Source organism: Leptonychotes weddellii, chromosome 3 (assembly GCF_054177405.1).
Source record: "Leptonychotes weddellii isolate Sample4059 chromosome 3, ASM5417740v2, whole genome shotgun sequence".
NCBI classification, from domain to species: domain Eukaryota; kingdom Metazoa; phylum Chordata; class Mammalia; order Carnivora; family Phocidae; genus Leptonychotes; species Leptonychotes weddellii.
The window spans coordinates 21,264,438-21,282,797 of record NC_138371.1 but is presented as its reverse complement, the minus strand read 5'-3'; the positions used below and the strand labels follow the sequence as shown (position 1 = coordinate 21,282,797).

General features: G+C 37.6%; 2 protein-coding genes across 11 annotated transcripts in view; one reads left to right on the top strand and one right to left on the bottom strand.

Annotated features, from left to right (window-relative positions):
* Positions 1–3,478, bottom strand: part of IKZF2 (IKAROS family zinc finger 2) — a 154,447-nt gene extending 150,969 nt beyond the window's left edge. For 2 of the 8 annotated variants that reach the window (XM_081813682.1, XM_081813689.1), the window contains exon 1: positions 1,359–1,659. In XM_081813682.1, coding sequence (XP_081669808.1) covers positions 1,359–1,361 — 3 coding nt within the window. In that variant the 5' untranslated portion in view covers positions 1,362–1,659. Of the gene's footprint in view, positions 1–1,321; positions 1,660–1,738; positions 1,889–2,641; positions 2,839–3,340 lie in introns of those variants that run through there. The other 6 variants (XM_081813685.1, XM_081813683.1, XM_081813686.1 and 3 more) reach the window with 6 other exon arrangements.
* Positions 3,012–6,255, top strand: LOC115944803 (uncharacterized). Of its 3 annotated transcripts, none has more exons than XR_014143400.1 (4): positions 3,012–3,273; positions 3,569–3,638; positions 3,722–3,808; positions 5,344–6,255. XR_014143400.1 is itself a non-coding variant. In XM_081813691.1 (4 exons), exons 1-4 carry the CDS (start codon positions 3,035–3,037, stop codon positions 5,490–5,492), a joined length of 615 nt encoding a protein of 204 aa, XP_081669817.1. In that variant the 5' UTR covers positions 3,012–3,034; the 3' UTR covers positions 5,493–6,255. The 3 variants fall into 3 exon arrangements, 1 of the variants encoding a protein (XP_081669817.1); XM_081813691.1 differs by lacking the exon at positions 3,569–3,638 and adding an exon at positions 4,448–4,587; XR_004079308.2 differs by lacking the exon at positions 3,012–3,273 and having other exon boundaries at positions 3,526–3,638.
* The last annotated feature ends 12,105 nt before the right edge of the window (positions 6,256–18,360 follow it).

The following is an 18,360-nucleotide window of genomic DNA, read 5'->3' as shown; positions in this document are numbered from 1 at the left end:
GCAAATGATCTGATTCCTGCTGGAGATAGGATAGGAAAGATAAGTGTGCTGTGAGATGGGCTATAGCGAGAAAGGAATAACTCTCTTAATCAGAATTTACTTCAAGAAAAAAATAGGGAGGGTACACCTCAAATGTGCCAGCTTTCACTGGGATTTAAGTATTTTACCATTCACTACTTCCCACAATCACACTGCAGTTTGAGGACTTCCCTGGTATACAGATAGCTCTATTCACAATTGTTGCAAGTTGGTTCATCATGTTCTAATGGGGCGGGGGGGGGGGGGAGGACAAACAAACATAAGAAAACAAAACAAAACAAAAATTTAGTGCCCAAGTGTGTCTCGAAGGTCTCTGCAGCAGTCACCCTACTCCCAGACTTGTATTGACATTTTAGCCTACACTAAGTTCTGTGTAAGCACCTGTTCAATGTAACCTTAATTTCCTGCCAGACCAAGGTTGGATACAAATGCCAAGCCAACTTAATACATTCTGATTTTGAAAATTTCATAAACTTTTTGCTCCTAGGAAGGGGATCACTTTTTTAAAGTTTGGGGAATTATTTTCATGTACCAATGACACAAAACAAGAACTTAATTCTCAGAAACAAAAGTAAATTGTATGAGATGACACCCCCTAGCTTTGATTTCATATAATGAAAAGATCGATAAGCTGACTATATTCTTTGAAGGAAAAAGTTTAAAGAATTGACATGTCCTGAGGAGATTTTTACTTTTTTTTTTTTCCTTTGGCCCTGGTCCTTTTTGCCTTTAGTTTCAAAACTCTCACTGCACCAGCAGCTAAATTATTCACAATGAGCCATTTCTGTATTGATCGCCAAGTATATTTAGCCCTGGCTCCTGGAATTTCTCCATTACTTACTGGAAAACAGGCAGCTTCACTTCTTGACTCCAAAACCACTTCCCTTCTCCCTCCCCTCCCCTTCTTCACCACCACCCTCCCCACCCCCCCCCAAAAAAACTTTTCTTTCTTTCTTTATGGAATAATCAGATCAAATTCCCAACTCAGTCACTACATAGCACTTAAATTTCAACCTGCTGTACTGTTATCAAATTCTTTCAAATTATGATTACATAAGGCTTTCAAGAAAGGCATCCGTAAAGTTTAAAAGGGGAGCAGTTTCTTCGGATATTTTACAAATGAGTTTATCTCTTTAAAAATGTACACATTTAACACACACATATTAAAAAGAAAGAAACGTCAGGGAGAAGCGAAAGAAGTCTGCCCCATCAATGAAATGGTTATTAACCCTCAGAGAAGGAAAGAAAAAGAAAAGGAGAAAGAGAAACGAAATGTACATACAAAAGAAATTGTCCTTTGATTAAAAAAGATTCATCACCATTTCCAGCTCTGTCGGGAGATCTCAGCTTCTTCTAACCCCTCAAAGAGGAGGTGACAATGTCGGGCTGAAGATAAACGGAGAGAGAAAGAAAGAAGTTTTTTGTGTTTCCCCCTTCTCTCTTTCCCTCCCTTGCCCCCTCCAAGCCAAGCCCCCTGCAGAGTTCAAGGCGAGGAGGAAGGAAAACCACTTTACAGGTGGGTCATTCCGAGCCCAAATCCTGCAAACAGATCGGCTGATAAACAAAACCAAGAAATGAGAGAGAAGGAACACCCCCCTCTCCTCCTCCTCCTCCTCCTCCTCCTCCTCCTTCCACCCCTCCCCCTCGTCCCTTTGGGATGGTCTAGTAGGAAAAGTCACTCAGGAATGGCACCACGTACTTTCAGGAAAGAGGAAAAAAAAAGAGGGAGAGAGAGAGAGGTCAGTCAGTGCTACAGCAATGCGATTAACAAGAAGAGAAAAAACTTGATCCACCGGTTCCTTAAGAATCGACCAAAAGCTAAGACAAGAAAACTGAAAGAAAAGGTGGGGGGGGGGCGGGGTAAGAGGGGAGGGACAGTCAGGCAGAAACCAGCGAGGAACCTAGGCCAACTTCACAGGACTGTTTTTCGCCCTTGGCAAAAAAAAAAAAAAAAAAGAGAGAGAGAGAGAAAGGAAAAGAAAAAAAAAGAAAGAAGAAAGGAAAAAATTAAATCTTAATTCCATCTCTTTTGCCCATACTAGAACCTGTCAAAGTGATTTAACTGCTACCTTTTTACATGTGTCATACCAGGCTTTTTGCTTTTTTAAAAAATTCCAACAGGATCTGGATATTACCTTCTACCAGGACAGCTACAATTTATTCCAAGCTACCCAATCTTTCTTGGAATTCAAGCTAAAACAAAGCAAAACAAGTCAAAATCCATGACAGCTACAGAGATGAGAACTGATTAATCGATTAACATCCCGAAACACGTTACAAGGAGGGGACGATAAATTAAGGCAGAGGACATCATCTTCAACCCGATTCCCTGAGCGTCCTTTACAGAAATCATTATCCTAATCATAACCACAATCCATCCCGCCCAGAGAAAAATATCTATATTATTATTATTACTGGTTAACAGCAACAAGTCATTTGATCACATCACAGTGCAAAACGAGCTGCTATATAATTACACTTAACTTTGAAAACACTCCCCCCTTTGCAAATCAGATACACATATTTATATATAATCTATGAATCAGAAGACAAATAAAACAAGAGCTGTTCTTCACCACGCAAAAGCCAAGCGGAGATTTACCTCAGCAGTGCATGCAGTAAAATAATCCCATCACCCTTTTGTTTGTGTTTACTGTTAGTGTATCCTCTCTCTTTCTTTCTTTCCTGTGCCTAACGTGTGTTTGTGCACTGCAGTTGGTGGTGGAAACTAAGGCAGTGGATCTGTAGCTAAGGGTAATCCTGTTTTTACTTCCTCCATCTTCAGCGAGGAGCAGGGTTAGCCCGGGACAGCTGGTCAAACCCCGAGAAACCGATCCGCCGGAGCCCGAGCACATCTCCCCCGCCGGCCGGGCTCGCGCAGACGCCCGCAGGCGGAGGGCGGGCTGGCGGCGGCGGCGGGCGGCGGGGCCCGGGGCGCGGGCAAGCGGACGTGCGTGCGCGCGCGTGTGTGTGTGTGCGTGTGTGCGGGGCCTGGATGCCTGTGCGTGTGTGTGTGTGTGTGTGCGCGCGTGTGCGCGCGGGTTGGCGAGGGCGCGTGTGCGCGTGTCTGCGCTCTGGGCCGCTCGGCGCGCTCGGCAATCGATTACAGGACAAGTGCTGCCCCGCGGCTCCGCGACGCGCGCACTCCCTCGCGCCCACCCGCGCGCCCGGCCGCGTCGCCCCCGGCCCTGCGGCCCCGCAGACAGCGGACCCCGCCCCCAAAGGGGGGACCAGGTAACCTGCTTCCGAGAGTGCCACGGCGACCCCAAACCGCTCCCCCCCAAGTCGTAGTAAATCTCACGTTTTCTGCCGGCTGGGAAGGAAGGATTGGAGCGGTGAGGGGAGGTTCATTTCGGCCGCTTGAAGTTTTCTTTCAAACTGGGATTTGTGACGAGGCCGGGCGAAGGGAGCGGGACGACGATTCAGCGCCCGCCGCGGAGCTCAGGCATCGGCGTCCTGGCCGGAGCCGGGGTGTGCGCGTGGACCCACCCACTCGGGCTTCGCAATTAACTATGCGGTACAATTTCAGAAAACGGCACCGGGGAGACCGGGACACGAATCACGATGAATTGAGGGAATGAATTGAGAAGGAAATTCAGGTCTGAGATGAAGCTCAACTATTTTGAAAGTGCTTTACCGTGCAAGTTTAAAATTAGAGTGTTTACTTGCTTTTGCTCCCCAGGGCTTGTGCCGCATTCACCAAAGTCAAAGGAACGGGTGAGGGTCCAAAAAGTTGGTACGAGGGAAGTGTTGCCGTCAATATCATCAGGTACAGCACAGCTTTTTTATTTGGGAAGAACGTCTGTGGATCGTCATGAAAAAAACAAATGCATATTTCTCCAAAAAATAGTATCATTTAGCATCTAACTTAACCACATTTGCAAAAAGAGGGAATAGAGGCTTCTATAATTAAAGGGAAAGGGAAAATGAAAGGAGCTGAAAATACTGAACTGTGTAGTCTGGGTGGCTTAAGTTTGAAAACACATGAAATTATCAGGACTGCCAAACAGCATTTTTGAGAAACCATATCACAGATTGTGAAGAAAATCAATGCTGAAGGAGTTAGGAGGAAGCATAGTACTCCTACTCCTTTCAAGAATCCCAAAAATAGTTGCTGAGTTTTGGGTTGGTTTTGTGTGTGTGTGTGTGTTTTCCTGCTGTGGAAAGAGAAATGCTACACTGAAAATAAAGTCATCAACTATATCTTAAACACTAGTCTGTAGGTCTATAAAATTTTGGACCATGTCTTTTCATTAGATTTTGGGGTGGGGAAGGAATTCATTCCCATTAATAAACTGAATAATGGATACCATGAGACTTGTATAGTAACTATATTTAAGTTGTATAATGAATTACTTCTTAAGAGTTTATTTCATGCATTGTATTTTTTAAACAATTGTGCAAATAGGCTCGTTTTTAAATTATGGAAAATGAAAGTTGGTGCCATAATGCAAACAAGATTAATCAGTTTTCATTGGAGAACAAATCATTTGGGCTTAGGTCAGCAACAACAACTTTATGACAATTTTAAGAAAAATTGCAGTTACTGTGAGTTATATATATATATTTTTTTTTACTCCCCTGTGAGTTATATATTAGGCAGATTTTTGTGTGTTTTTTTAAGCCTATTATCTAAATAAAATTAATTTTCCTGAAGTCATATTTGGAAAAGACTGAAATTAGAACTCCACAAGTCATTCTAATCATCCCAGTAGATAGCAAAGATTTTAATCCTAAATTATCTTAGAAAATTGGAATGTTGTTCATTATGTATAAATTCCCAATATATAAAGAGAAACATAACTTCCCTGAATTGCCACAAGTCCTTCCTAAAATTTAAGCCTGTGTTTAAGTATCTGAAAAGTTATGGAGGTCCTTGGAAAAGATGAATTTAAAACATATTCAAAATTAAGATGAAATATCTGGATAGTTTAAGCAGTCTAATTATTAGTAGAAGAGGATCCATTGTGAAGTCTTAAGGAACCATCCTCAAATTTCCCAAAGCTACCAGAGTTGGAATAGTCCTTACCCATAGCTGGTTGAAGCTTAATTTAGCTCCCTTGAAAGCCTATCCTTTTCATGAGTTACTTTCATTGGCTCCAGAATCACCAGAGGCACACTCTCTCCCTCTAGTGGCTAAGCATTCAGACACTACATTTGGTGGCCAAAAATGGGGGATTTAGGCAGAGGGCAATGGCTCCCAAATTTTAGAATGGCAAAGATCGTATAACCACTTGTGAGAATTAGACCATTTTGGGAAATTTTTCTTGTTTTTAACATCTTATGTTTCTTTCTCATTTGCAGATCATGGTATGTCCAACTCACCCCAAAGAAGTCAAGGTTATGTTTATATACTAAAACCAGGGGTTCTATTTCATCCTCTGCAGTTGAATCATCCCGGCTCTGAGACTCACAATTTTTCTTGTAGAAAGGAACCTTTGTATAAACTGTAGTAATTCACTGAGTTCACAGTTTTTCTCTACAGTATTTTTATAGTGGTTAGAGGGTATATTTATTTCCATCCTTTGCTGTAACTACGCGACACACATTTTAAAAGTACATATATGGTTATACTATGGATAAAAATGGATCACTAGGGAAGTGCAGTACCATATAAATATTCACTTTGGGAAGTTAGTGAGGAGGTGGGGAGAAAACATACCCACACCCACCATTTTTCAAACAGCTGCTTCTTTTTCATCCTTTCTGTCCCATCCTACCGGAAACTGTGCCAACCCAGCACCAACACTTATCTTAGCTCTTTGCACATTTCTTTCAATATACGATTTGTAAATTTTTTTTATTGGTTGAGTTCTAAAAGAAAATCTGTCTCCCCCACTAGAATGTCATCTTTGTCTTATGTCTGTCCTGCTAACAATTGTTTTCTCAGAACTAGCACAGTGTTTGGCATGTCGGTACTCAATAAACTTTTACTAAATGGATGAATAGCTAATCACATACTCACGTAGCTTCGTGTGTTAAACTGTTTTTAAGGGACAAAAAGGGTAGGATAACAAAGATATATTCTAATTCCATAAAGATTTTGGTCAAGTCTTGGCTCGTAAGTAATGTTAACAAACATCATTAACAGGTCAACTCTCTGGCTATGTCCACGTGAAGAATGTGAATACCTTGCTAAATAATATGACTTATAAAGAGGAAGAGTGGTTAAAATTGTACATCAAATATAATTTCGAATAAAATGCATTTATGTGACCACTGTTTCATAAATTATTTCGTGTTAATGCCTGATCATTCATAAACTAAGTTGACTAACAAAGAATGCAACAGATTTGTTTCTGTAGTCACTAAATGCAATTAGCAAAAGAACATTTTTAAAAGGCAGTGTAGCTAAAAGGTACATTATGAAGTATTTTGTTTTCTTTGGATGGCTTATGTTATGTGTGTTAGATTTAAAAGCCCTAGTACCCTTTAAAGAAATTTTAATAAAAGTGAATTTAACAAAAATTTGTTCAAGGAATTCATTCCATGATTTTAACTTTTGTTTTTAGCAGAGGGCAAGAGGGGACAATTCTAAACATTGCAATACTTTCCTAATATTAAAGGAGAAATTTTTGGAAATTAATTATATAGTAATTATTTTTATTTAGACAGCTTTGTTGTGCAGGTATAGAACATAATCACCCAAAGTAGGTTCCCTAAAGTAGCTTGGATCCCTGAAAAAGTTAAAATTAACAAGCACACAGGCACAATGTTTTAAAACTGCTTGTTTTATTTTTGTCAGGTGGTGTTCTCTTTGAAGTGGTGTTCTCTTTTAAGCGGGATATGGAACAATGGTCTCATATTCTCCTGTCGACCTAGATTGGCACTATGAAAAAGCAAGCAAGCCAGATATATAACCATAATTTCAAAGAAAACATTCTAAGATACCAAATCCAGTTCATAAGTAAGGCATAGTCCCTGAGTACGTTGATAATCTGGGGTCTGTTTGGGTGGCATGTAAGTCCCACATGGTTAGGGACTTCTCATTCCATCCACCCTGAACAGTAGTTTCTTTTAACAATTCTTAAAAGAGTGTCACTTTGCAATTAGATAAGGCTCTTGTGCAAATACCCATGTCCCTAGAAAGGTAACATTGTGACTTAAATTCACACTTTGATAGAATAATATCAGATCTCTTCTAGAGAGTACATTTTGATGTAGAGCAGAAGATAAGCTATCTCTATCCCAAATGAGAATTATAAATTGTGGGAGTTAAACTTAGACCAAGGGGGTAAGAACTGGAGAAGTTTCTGAATAAAAATGAAAGTACACATTTTTGAAGATGCCATCAGAATATATCATAGTTGCTTTAAAAAGCAGATGTGTTCAGCATTTGAGGAAATGAATTCTATTAATGCAAAAGTGAAGGAACTTTGAGCTGGGCCAAGTGTAGATAGCTGTTGCTCAAAAACAACTCTAAAAGGCATTGAGGAGAACATTCTTCTAAAACACCCTAAAATTTATGAACATAAAAAATATAATTAGGTTATTGAACTCTCCAACAAAGTGTTAGCACAAGAGAAGAAAAAGACTATTCAACTTTCTGAAGACACAACTTACAAATGAAAAGGATAATAATAAGGAGAACACATTGTCTACTGAGCATTAATTTAGATACAAAATAATAAATACCCTCTGGGGATAAGGAAAACAAAAAATGATCATTTGACTTTGGAATTGGTAAGTGAAACTAGGGCATATTAGTCTAAAGATCTATAATACCAACACTCAGATTCTGCTAGAGATGTCCATAGTCTAAAGCAGATGACAGGTTGCATCTCAAGGGAAAGACTTGGTAGTTAAACCAGTGCCAATAGGAGTGTGATCCCGTTTTGTTTTGTTTTTTAATCCTGTGGAGAGCTCATGGAATTACATGTCCAGTTTTTGTGAGAAGTCTCAACTCTTTGTAAACCAAAATTCTTTCGCAGTACAGCCGAGTCTAATCACATGTTTAAACAATCCTATATAGACTGAAGAAAATAGAAGAACACATTACCAACAGAAAGTGAAGGAAAGAGTTCTGGGATTCAACCTTCCCCCTTTTTATGGCCAGATGGTGACAATTTAGGGAATTCAAAGCCACACACGGATAGAAATGGGGAGCCATTTCCTGCCTGATAACAATGGCTGTGGTTTGGAGGAGGGAAATTAATCAAAGAAAGGTCATTTACAGGTAGTAAAGTCAAATGTCACCTCCCCCAATTTTCATGACTTGTGGTTTAGAGAAAGGTTAGCTTAATATAGAGGTTAGTGTGGCATTCTGAACTGTCTCAAGACATGATATATGAAGATGAGAATAACACTATCAGTATCCCTCCCCCTAACATCTATGTTCAGGCTTCAAAAAGGTATTTAAAACTTGACGTCATGGTGAGGTACTAGACACCTGGGAAAGTCCCGCTTAATAGACTAAGGATAACATCAAAAGTCCTATAAACTATATTCCAGAAACTGCCTCATTGGAAGACTATGTTTTTGAAATATATCATTTTTGAGAAATCCTTACGCAGAATCTACAGCACTTGAGATTGATGATGCAACTGATTTCAATGTAGTGGTATCAGTGGGACTAGCTAGTTACCTTCATTACCATTATAGGCATTTACTTTATGCCAAGCATCATTATAAGCATGTTACATGCATTCTCATTTAACCCCTATAGTCATCTTTAAGAGATAATATTAACCCCATTTTCCACATGAAAAAATTGAAGTGTGGATACATTATTTTTTCAGGATAGCATAATGTCAGAGCTGGACTCAAAGGCATGTCTTAAATTCTAAAAACCCATAGTAATAACCACCATGATATATTTATCAGTCATACAGAATTGTTGCTGCAGTTAACTCCAACCCTTTGGGTAACTACTGTCCAATATTGAACCACTTGGAAGAAAATCCAAATGTCCACGATGTTCTTAGAAGTTTACTCAAATGTGGTATCAACATAGAACTCTACCAAATCCAGTGCCGATCTGTGTGAAACATGACCTATTTGACGTCTAATACTTTAACAGCAGGTATCCATCCACCTTCTTCCTCAAGCGCCTCTGAACAAGTCAAAGACATGAGAGAACAACTGAGAGTGAATTAAAAGATAACCACCCCATAAAGAATTGAGTATCAATTAATGGTGACAAAGAGATATAGACAAGATCTTTAAATTCTGGGTCATCAAGCATATTTGCACTTTTGTTTCAAAAGGGTTTGCTTCTGATTCATTGTTCCCAGAAACATAAGCCTCACATTCCTTCCTTTTGTAGACTTCCTTCACCTATGTGTGCAAAGAATGAATGATTAAATTTGTGTAGTGAACTTTGTGATTTTAAATGGTTATGGTATTCTTAAGTGATATTTTGATCTCAAGAAACAGATTTTTTTCTAGTGGAGAGCAACTCTCAGTTTATAGTAAAGGTCAATTTGAATATTTTGCTAGGATCCATTAAACAAAGCCTGTGAGATTAGGGTTTTTCTCTGTTTTAATTTACAAATTGAATACTGGAATAGAGACATAAAACTATACTGTTTTAATTAGTTTTTTCTCCCCCACTTTGCATAGGTTATAGGAGTTATATATTTGTTCTTTCATAGCAGGTTTTTTTTTTTTCAAAAAAGAAAAGAAATCATACTTTTATTTGATACAGAGATACTATTTATTAAGGAAGCTAGTTGGTGGCTTTGGGGGAAATTTGTTTTAGGACATTTTGAATAACATGTCCTAAGGCAGAAGAGCTTCCCAAAACATCTTGAAATAGCCAAAATATGAAATGAACAAGGGGTCTGGTATGTTCATAACATATTCCTTTTTTTTTTTTACAATTTTATTTATTTATTTGAGAGAGAGAGAGAGCTGAGTGGGAGGGGGTGGGTTGGGTGGTGGAGGGGAGGGACAGAGGGACAAGCAGACTCCCCGCTGGGCACAGAGCCAGATGGGGGCTCCATCCCAGGGCCCTGAGATCATGACCTGAGCTGAAGGCAGATGCCTAACCAACTGAGCTACCCAGGCGCCCCATTCATAATATATTCTTTTAAAAATAATTGGACATCTCCTGATACTTACGTTCGAGAATAAATGCCTAACAGAAGACTCGTTAAATAGTAAACAAGAATCCTCTTTCTTCACAATCTAATATATCTGAGAGAGGGTACCCTTCTCCCAAGTCTTTGGGAATATTGCTTTCAGAGTTCATTCCTGATGTAGAGGTGGACACTGCAGGATCTAAGGCCTGATATCATTAGACAGTCTTTCATACACAGAATGCTTTGGTCAATTCCAAATCCAACATTAGCCACTTCGTGATATTTTTCACTTTCCATGTCATTTCCTATGTGGAGAAAGTGTACTTAACAATTGTTTTCCTTTATGTATAAATGATGTTTCTAGGTTTCATACAGCCATGTTTTATAAGTTTAAACATTTTAGTTGTCCTAGGTGCACCTATAAACTTGAATTTCTGTAACCCCACAAGCTAAAGACCAGACCCTGGATAGTGAAGCTCACTAAGTTTATTCCATTTTGCATATGCACATGACCCTTGTCATCTGGCCAGACTTCTCTCCTGATCCTCAAGAATATCATGGTCTCATGTTATGGTCTCCTTCTGCCTGTTTTAGAACTTCAATGAATCCTTTAGCCTCAATCAAGCCAGGCTACTTAAGGAGATTCATGAGGCACAACAGCATTTTTGAGATAAGCTACCTAAAAGGAACCATTCAGAGATCTGAGAGGAAAACCAGTAGATCTAAGAAGAAGAAAGGAAGAGACCAACAGCAAAAAATGCTGCCTGTAGGAATGACAGCAGAAAACAGATTGGAGTCATTGAGGAGTGTGAGGAAACAGAGAGGCTGTGAGTATAGAACAATAATCTTGATGAGTTTGGCTATAAAAAGAAAGACAGTGGCTAGGAGCTGGAGGAGGATGTGGGGTCGAGGGAGGTTTTGTTTTTTAAGATTTCAGCATGCTGATCAGAAGGTGTCAATAGCAAGTTAGAGCTTGGAGATAGAAGAAAATTGGTGAAGGGAGGTCCCTGAAAGGGACAGGAAAAAAAGATCTAGAGCACAAGTGAAATAATTATACCTCTTGTACAGAAGAGAAGCAAGAAAGGATGAGTACTTGCAAAGTTTGTTAGTTGATGTGATAGGAAGTTGGGGAGGGTTTGAAGAAGGTGTCAGTGTTATTTACTGAGATTGAAGGGAAAAATGGCTGGATTGAAAGTTTAACAAAAGTGAGTAAGCTTGCAATACTTGTTATGAAGAATATGAGAGAGGGTAACTTATAAAAAGTATATGGAGAGATTGATGGGCAGAATAGAGGAACCAGTTGAGGCTGGTGACCACAAACAAATCATGATATGATTGATGTAATAACTTATAGGTGAGCTCACAGACCAGGTATAATAACCTTGAAAATATGAACCACAGGATTGACCCAGTGTAGAAATTTCAACATGTAGGGAGCTGTAAGACCCTGGATCCCAAAAGTTGAGTTTAATTAAAAGAAATAGAGTAATGGTCTATTGAGTAAGCCTTATAGAAAAGGATACCAACTAATAAGGTGCTGACCAATATCAAAAGTAGAGGGATATAGAGACCTTGAGTCCCAGTGAGGTTGAAGAACTTGTCTAAAAGGGAATGCTGAGTGAGAGATATGAAAGTATATGGGACTTTGAACAGAAATTTGATATTTCTGTTGAATAAAAAAATGCCAGGATCCAGAATGGAGATTGAGAAGTCATGACTTCTAGGGGTTGGATTATCAGAAAAGTGATAGGATAATCAGGAGATTACCTTAGGTCTTGGAGGTAGAGGAAGATATAGAACTAGGTGCTGAAGTCTTTGAAGAGCTAGTCCCTAAAAGGTTGATAAGTAACAGCAAAGAGGAAGAGTAGTGAAGAGGTAGCAGTGAAGAAGGGACATCAGAGTAACTGCAGTTTTATACAGAAATGTAAATATTCTGAAAAAATGGTTTGGGTTGTATAGGGAATGTTGACCCTCTTTTCTAACCCTGAGTTAGGTGAATTATAGGAAAATGGGTGGCCTTCTTTTGAGAAGACTGTAGGTAGAGTGACCTTAACATCTGTTTTGTCAGTAACAGTCCCAATTTATACCTGTGGTCCTGACATAACTATTAGTAGTGTCCTCTTTTACTCTTAAAAGTGTTCTGGTTTCTATGTTAAATTACGTGTTCACCCTCCCTTAAAGGGGAGTCGTGGCTTCAACGGAGAGCTCTTTCATTTATGAAACAAATCTTTTTTAAATCAGTGAGAGGACATAGGATGGAATTTCTTGCTTGTTTTGCTTGAGAAAGGAGTTCCAGGCACCATGGTAAGAAAGGTTTGGGAGGGGGAGGAACAGTGTTCTACCTACGAATCAGAGGAGACCGCAAATATTGGTTGACTTGGAGTGTGGAATAGATGAGTTGGCCTCACCTGGATCTCCCATCTTCCATTTCAATTTCCTTATCAACCTTCTGATTCCTTTGATCTGGAATCAGATTGACAGCCATGCTTTCAGAGGTTAAATATGCCTATCATTATTTATATCTTTACACTGTGGCCAGAAATTGTAGCACTGTATTCCAAGGTGAAAGACTCAGAAGGCCTAAATTGCTACAGATCATGGCCATATAATGGCTCCTAATTGGGATGATAGCCTCCTAACACTTGCTTCCCCTTTGCTTTTACATTTTCAGTTCTCCTTCCTTGGAGTTTTGGCAGATTTGGCTTTCTCTGTCAGGTCAACTTCATTACTTGCTCAAAAATCAGGGTAAGAAAACAAGACAGTTTCTGACCTCTGGATCTTATGAAGACTGGTATACTCACCAAAGTCATTAGATTTTGCTAAGCACTGTATACTGAGAGCTGATGATGAAAGGAGTAGAGTACTTAAGTCAGATAATAATGCCAAAAACCAAATAGTAATGGCCAATCTTGCTGAAAGCAAAATATTCTTATGTCTCTAGTCACAGCCATAGGCTAAAATGCACCTTAAAAGACCAAAATATCATGTAACCATATTGGAATTCAAGATTTTTTTGTAAAAGAAATGGTCCTACTTCCACTCAACATAGAAATCCACATTACAATATCTTCATAGGAGACCTGTAATTCAAGGAAGTCATTTGTGTTTAAGTCTGCAAATAATATACTGCAGTGCAACTGAGGCATAAAGCTTATTGATGTAGCTTATGGAAATATAGATAAAGCCATTTCCCTGAGTTATGGACATTCTTCATTCACCATGACAAATAAAGTTAAATTAAGTTAAAATGAGTGGTTTTTATTCACTTTCTAAAAATATTCATTCAAATTTACAAATAGACTGTTCATAGGAATCCTTAAAGTAGTAAGTTTGCAGCATCAATTTAAAATATGAATCATTTATTTAAAAATCTATGTAGTTTTTCAGAATTACCTCATGATAATAATTCAGCCTTTTTTTTTTAAAAGATTTTATTCATTTATTTGACAGAGAGAGACACAGCGAGAGAGGGAACACAAGCAGGGGGAGTGGGAGAGGGAGAAGCAGGCTTCCCGCGGAGCAGGGAGCCCCATGTGGGGTTCAATCCCAGGACTCTGGGATGACCTGAACTGAAGGCAGACACTTATCGACTAAGTCTCCCAGGTGCTTAATGACTGAGCCACCCAGGTGCCTCTTCAGCTTAACTTCTTAAAACCATGGTTCACAAACTTGTTTTCTGTACCTAAGCGATCCACAGGTTTAATATATTCCTATTTAGTTGCATCAGCTTAATATATTCCTACTTAGTTATTTCATTCCTTGCTTGAACAAATTCTAAGCAGCACTTATTCCACTACCCCTAGCTTCCCACCCCATCCTAGAGAAATATCAGAGTATTGGAAGTATTGTAGCAGTTTGAAAAATATTCCTCTAGAACAATGTTTTTCAAATGTCAGGTTGTAACCCAATAGAGGGCTATTATTTAGCATGTCATAACCAGTATTTTTAAAAAATGAAATAGAATAGAGTACATCACATACAACAGGGATAAATAAAAAGGTAAACTTTGATTTCACAGATACACAGATCTATCTACTGGGTCACCACATAAAATGTATTCTTACCCCTTATGGATTGCATGGTCAAAAAAGGTTGAAAGCCCCTGTTAAGAAAACAGACGAACAAATTGAGGTCTATCACTTTATCAAAATACTATATAGCAGTTATATATACCTCTACTTATATCAACATGGATAAAATCCAAAATATTATGTTGGGTGAAATAAGTCAATAGTAAAAGAATTTTCTTACATTAAACATTGAAAATTGGATTATGTATTGCTTATTTACATATATAGATATAGATATAGATGTAGTAAGAGTACAATAAACTGGAGAAGAAAAATACCACTTTCAGAACAGCAGTTACCTCTGGGTTGAGAGGGAGAAAGATGGTATGTACCTACAATGTTTGATTTCTTAATAAAATTCCAGAAGTCAGGAGACCTTTGTACTGTTTTCCTCTGATTGATTCACTTCATTTCTCTGATATTTGTTTCTCCACATATGAAATGAAAGAATACAAGAGAGCGATCAAAATGTCCAGCTGGATGGAGAGTTGGAATTGTATAATGAAGATGTGTTTTAATCATGTAATATTCAACCCATAGAATTTAAATGACTTCTCAATGTTACCAGCTAGTTAGTGGTAAACTCAGGCTAAATAGAGGCAAGTCATCTAAAATCATACTCTTTCATTTTCTACCATGTAACTGCCCTTGATGAAAGATGAAAGGACACGGCATCATTTTATCTAGGATAAAGTCAAGAGATCACTATTATCCTCACCTTCAGCATATAAAATTGGTCACAACCTAGTGACCAATGGTTCTTCTAGCTCTACTGAAGGAAAGAGTGAATTCTTTGAAAAGGCTAAATTTAATTAAAATGTGTCTATTTATTGTTAAATATTAAAAGAAGTTATGATCACTGGTTTCAGGTGACCTTTCAGTTTAGTTTACCCACACCTTATTTTAAATGATTGATGGTAGACATGTCTAGTGTCCTGTAGTTATTTGATTTATAAATTGGAGAATATGAAGGTGTTCTGTTCAAGACTGATTTGTAGTTATTGTAGAAGCTACAATTGTTATTGTAGAAGTTGATTAGTGATTGATCCACCTCATACTTCCTAAAATAATTTGAACTCATTGTAAATTCAAAGAACAATAAGATGAAAGACTACATATAACGTGAAAGAAACTATGAAGCAAAGGGGAAAGGAAAAATATCAAGAAATTCTGGTGATGAAAAAGCCACAGTTGAACACAAAGCTTACTTCTGAACTCATAGCAACCAAGCAAAAGAGGAAGCCCACTAATTGTTCTAATTATGTGAACTCATCATCCCAAACACACACAAAATTTCCCAGCTCAGTGCTCCAAGAGGAATTTGACAGAGCTGATACTGACAAAAGTGTCATTGGCGATACAGGAATCAAAAATCTTCAATCTAGAAAGCGTAGGGTCAAATCCCAGCTTTACAACTTACTGTGTTACTTAATAGTTGGGCAAATTTCTTAATCTCTGTTTCCTCATCTATTAAAAGTGGATAATAATAATAGAATTTACCTCATAAGTTTTTTTAAATAGGATTAGGTGAGTTAATATTTGTAACTGATCAAGGCGGAGAACAGCCCTGCACCCCGGTAAGGTTTATTCTTTAATAAATTAAGCAAGCAAATCATCTGAATCGCAGTTTTTCAAAGGACATTCTTAAATAGTGTGATTGCAGTTAGTAGTTGATTATTGTAGTGACATACAAGCTGACAATTGTTCTGTCCCTTATTTTTCTATTGATTTCCTTCCCAAGTTTTAAAGTCTTTTTTTTCCATTTTTTTAAAAAAGAAAAATCAGAAAAATAAACATATTCTCTGCCACGTGGATCAGAATACACACTTCTCATGCTTGCTTTCAAAATGTAGTCCTCCTAATAAAATATGTTAGATTCAGGGTTTTTTTTATACAGATCTCAGCCAACTATAAATTAGAGCATATGTATCATTGCCTAGAAAAACCTCACATAGCAACAAACAGCTAGATTAACCCACGCTCATGTAGGGGGTGTAAGGTTTATGACAATTTGCAAACTAAAATATCTCCCCCAGAGACAAGAAACTATTCAGTTTTTGTTTGTTCATCCCTGTTGGGAGTCTTTAAAATGGAAAATTTTGACATAAGCATTGTTTAATGAAATCAAAGATTTAAAAAACCTAATTATAGACAAAAACTTTTGTATATGAGAAAACAACGTAAGTCATATCTTATTTATACGCAGCTTTAGTTCTGTTGAATTATTAAACCACATTTTGTCTGTGCCCCTGAACTACTTTGCTACCATATGTTATAAATACGTGGTTTATATTTCCATTTAGGTTAACTTAGCATCTACTATCTGCATTGATAATGTTTTCATTTAGCTCACAATAAAATATATGTTTTTCATGCATGTGTATCTTATCTCCCTTACTATATTAGAGCAATTTTATTTTATTTTTTTTTTTTAAAGATTTTATTTATTTATTTCAGAGAGAGAGAATGAGAGAGAGCACATGAGAGGGGGGAGGGGCAGAGGGAGAAGCAAGCTCCCTGCTGAGCAGGGAGCCCGATGCGGGACTCGATCCTGGGACTCCAGGATCATGACCTGAGCCGAAGGCAGTCGCTTAACCAACTGAGCCACCCAGGCGCCCTCTATTAGAGCAATTTTAGAGAAAGACTGGGTCATCATTTTTTATAATGGTCTTATTTCTTAATACAACAATTTACACAGACTTGGTACCATCTTTGTTAAAATTATCATTGAGATTGAATCCTTTGTCAATAAAGTAGTATAAAATATTCCAATGCTGTCTAGTCATTCATTCATTAAAAAGCCCTTTTAATGCAATTTCCTTTCTCTTTTTCTATTTTCAAATATCTATGCTATTTTTTTTATTTAGGTCTTTGCACTTTGGCTAAATCAACCAAATTATTGCAGTTAGTAAAAGTCACTTTCTTTTCTTCTAACTCTTTGCAGCCTGTCTCTAGAGTGTTTTTATTCCTCTTCTTTAGAAGTTATATTATCATAGTATGTCAGTTCTCACCATACGTCTCAAACATTTGTGTCCATTTAGAATACTGTATTCATATTATGTACTTTTAAAAAGTGAGCTTATGTCTTAAAATAGTATATGACTTCAATATGATCACAGAACTAAAACTAGGATTAAAGGCTAGCTTTCAGAAACACCTGTTACTAATCTCAATTTCTTTTAACTCAGGCTAGGGAACATAGTGAACCTTTAATTTTTACTCTTTTATTTGTATGTTTTTCTTTTATGTAATTCTAGTATTGTGCATTTCTCAATGACATTAACAAATTAACTTTTCATTTGAATGAAATGAAAAGTTAATTTGGACATTAGATTGGAAGTAAAATAAAATGTGTATGCTACTACTTAATAGTAATGCAGGGGGCGCCTGGGTGGCTCAGTCGTGAAGCGTCTGCCTTCGGCTCAGGTCATGATTCCAGGGTCCTGGGATCGAGTCCCGCATTGGGCTCCCTGCTCCTTGGGAGCCTGCTTCTCCCTCTCCCACTCCCCCTGCTTGTGTTCCCCTCTCTCGCTGTGTCTTTCTCTGTCAAATAAATAAAATCTTAAAAAAAAGAAAATAGTAATGCAGAATTCTGGCCTAATGTATCTTATCTTTTACATTTTCATTTAAAAGATTGTTCTATAATAGATTTCCTTAGGAGCAATATATTTTAGGAATTGTCAGAATTGTGAGTTTATCTCCTTTCTACTCAGTTCATATTTCTCACTTAGCTATAGAAGAATTTTAAAAATTGTTATTGGCAAATTCATATTGTAAGTTGGATGTTGGATGGAGAGGTTTTTTTATTGCAGGGAGTGAAAACTTTATCATAATTAATTCATTTTTATTATTTGAACCTTGGTTAATTCTAAGAAATATTTGAAGTTACTGTGGGAGATATTTGAGAATCCGAAGAATTAATTTAGGATGTTATCAATGACCATCAAGGTAGAGAATAAAATTCAAAATGAAGTAGTGAAAACATTGTAATATATTTTGACACAACCCATTCATTTGATATATTGTTTATCCTATCTATGTATTTCAGGGGGTCATAGTCATAAACTTTGAATATCCTTTTTTAAAATCTCTAATAATTGAAGTGAAATTAATTGTGATGTGAAATAATAAAATTGCAAAGAATTACCGTAGCTTGCAGATTATTAATTGTTACTGAGCTTTGATTCTTTACCAAAAGTTGATTATGTTGCTACCCATCTCCATGGACA

Coding starts and splice junctions, on each gene's coding strand:
- LOC115944803 (XM_081813691.1), top strand. CDS start 3,035: ATGCCTGTGCGTGTGTGTGTGTGTGTGTGCGCGCGTGTGCGCGCGGGT. Junction 3,809..4,447: donor GTTGCCGTCAATATCATCAG/GTACAGCACAGC, acceptor TTGTGCAAATAG/GCTCGTTTTTAAATTATGGA. Junction 4,588..5,343: donor TAAGAAAAATTGCAGTTACT/GTGAGTTATATA, acceptor TCTCATTTGCAG/ATCATGGTATGTCCAACTCA.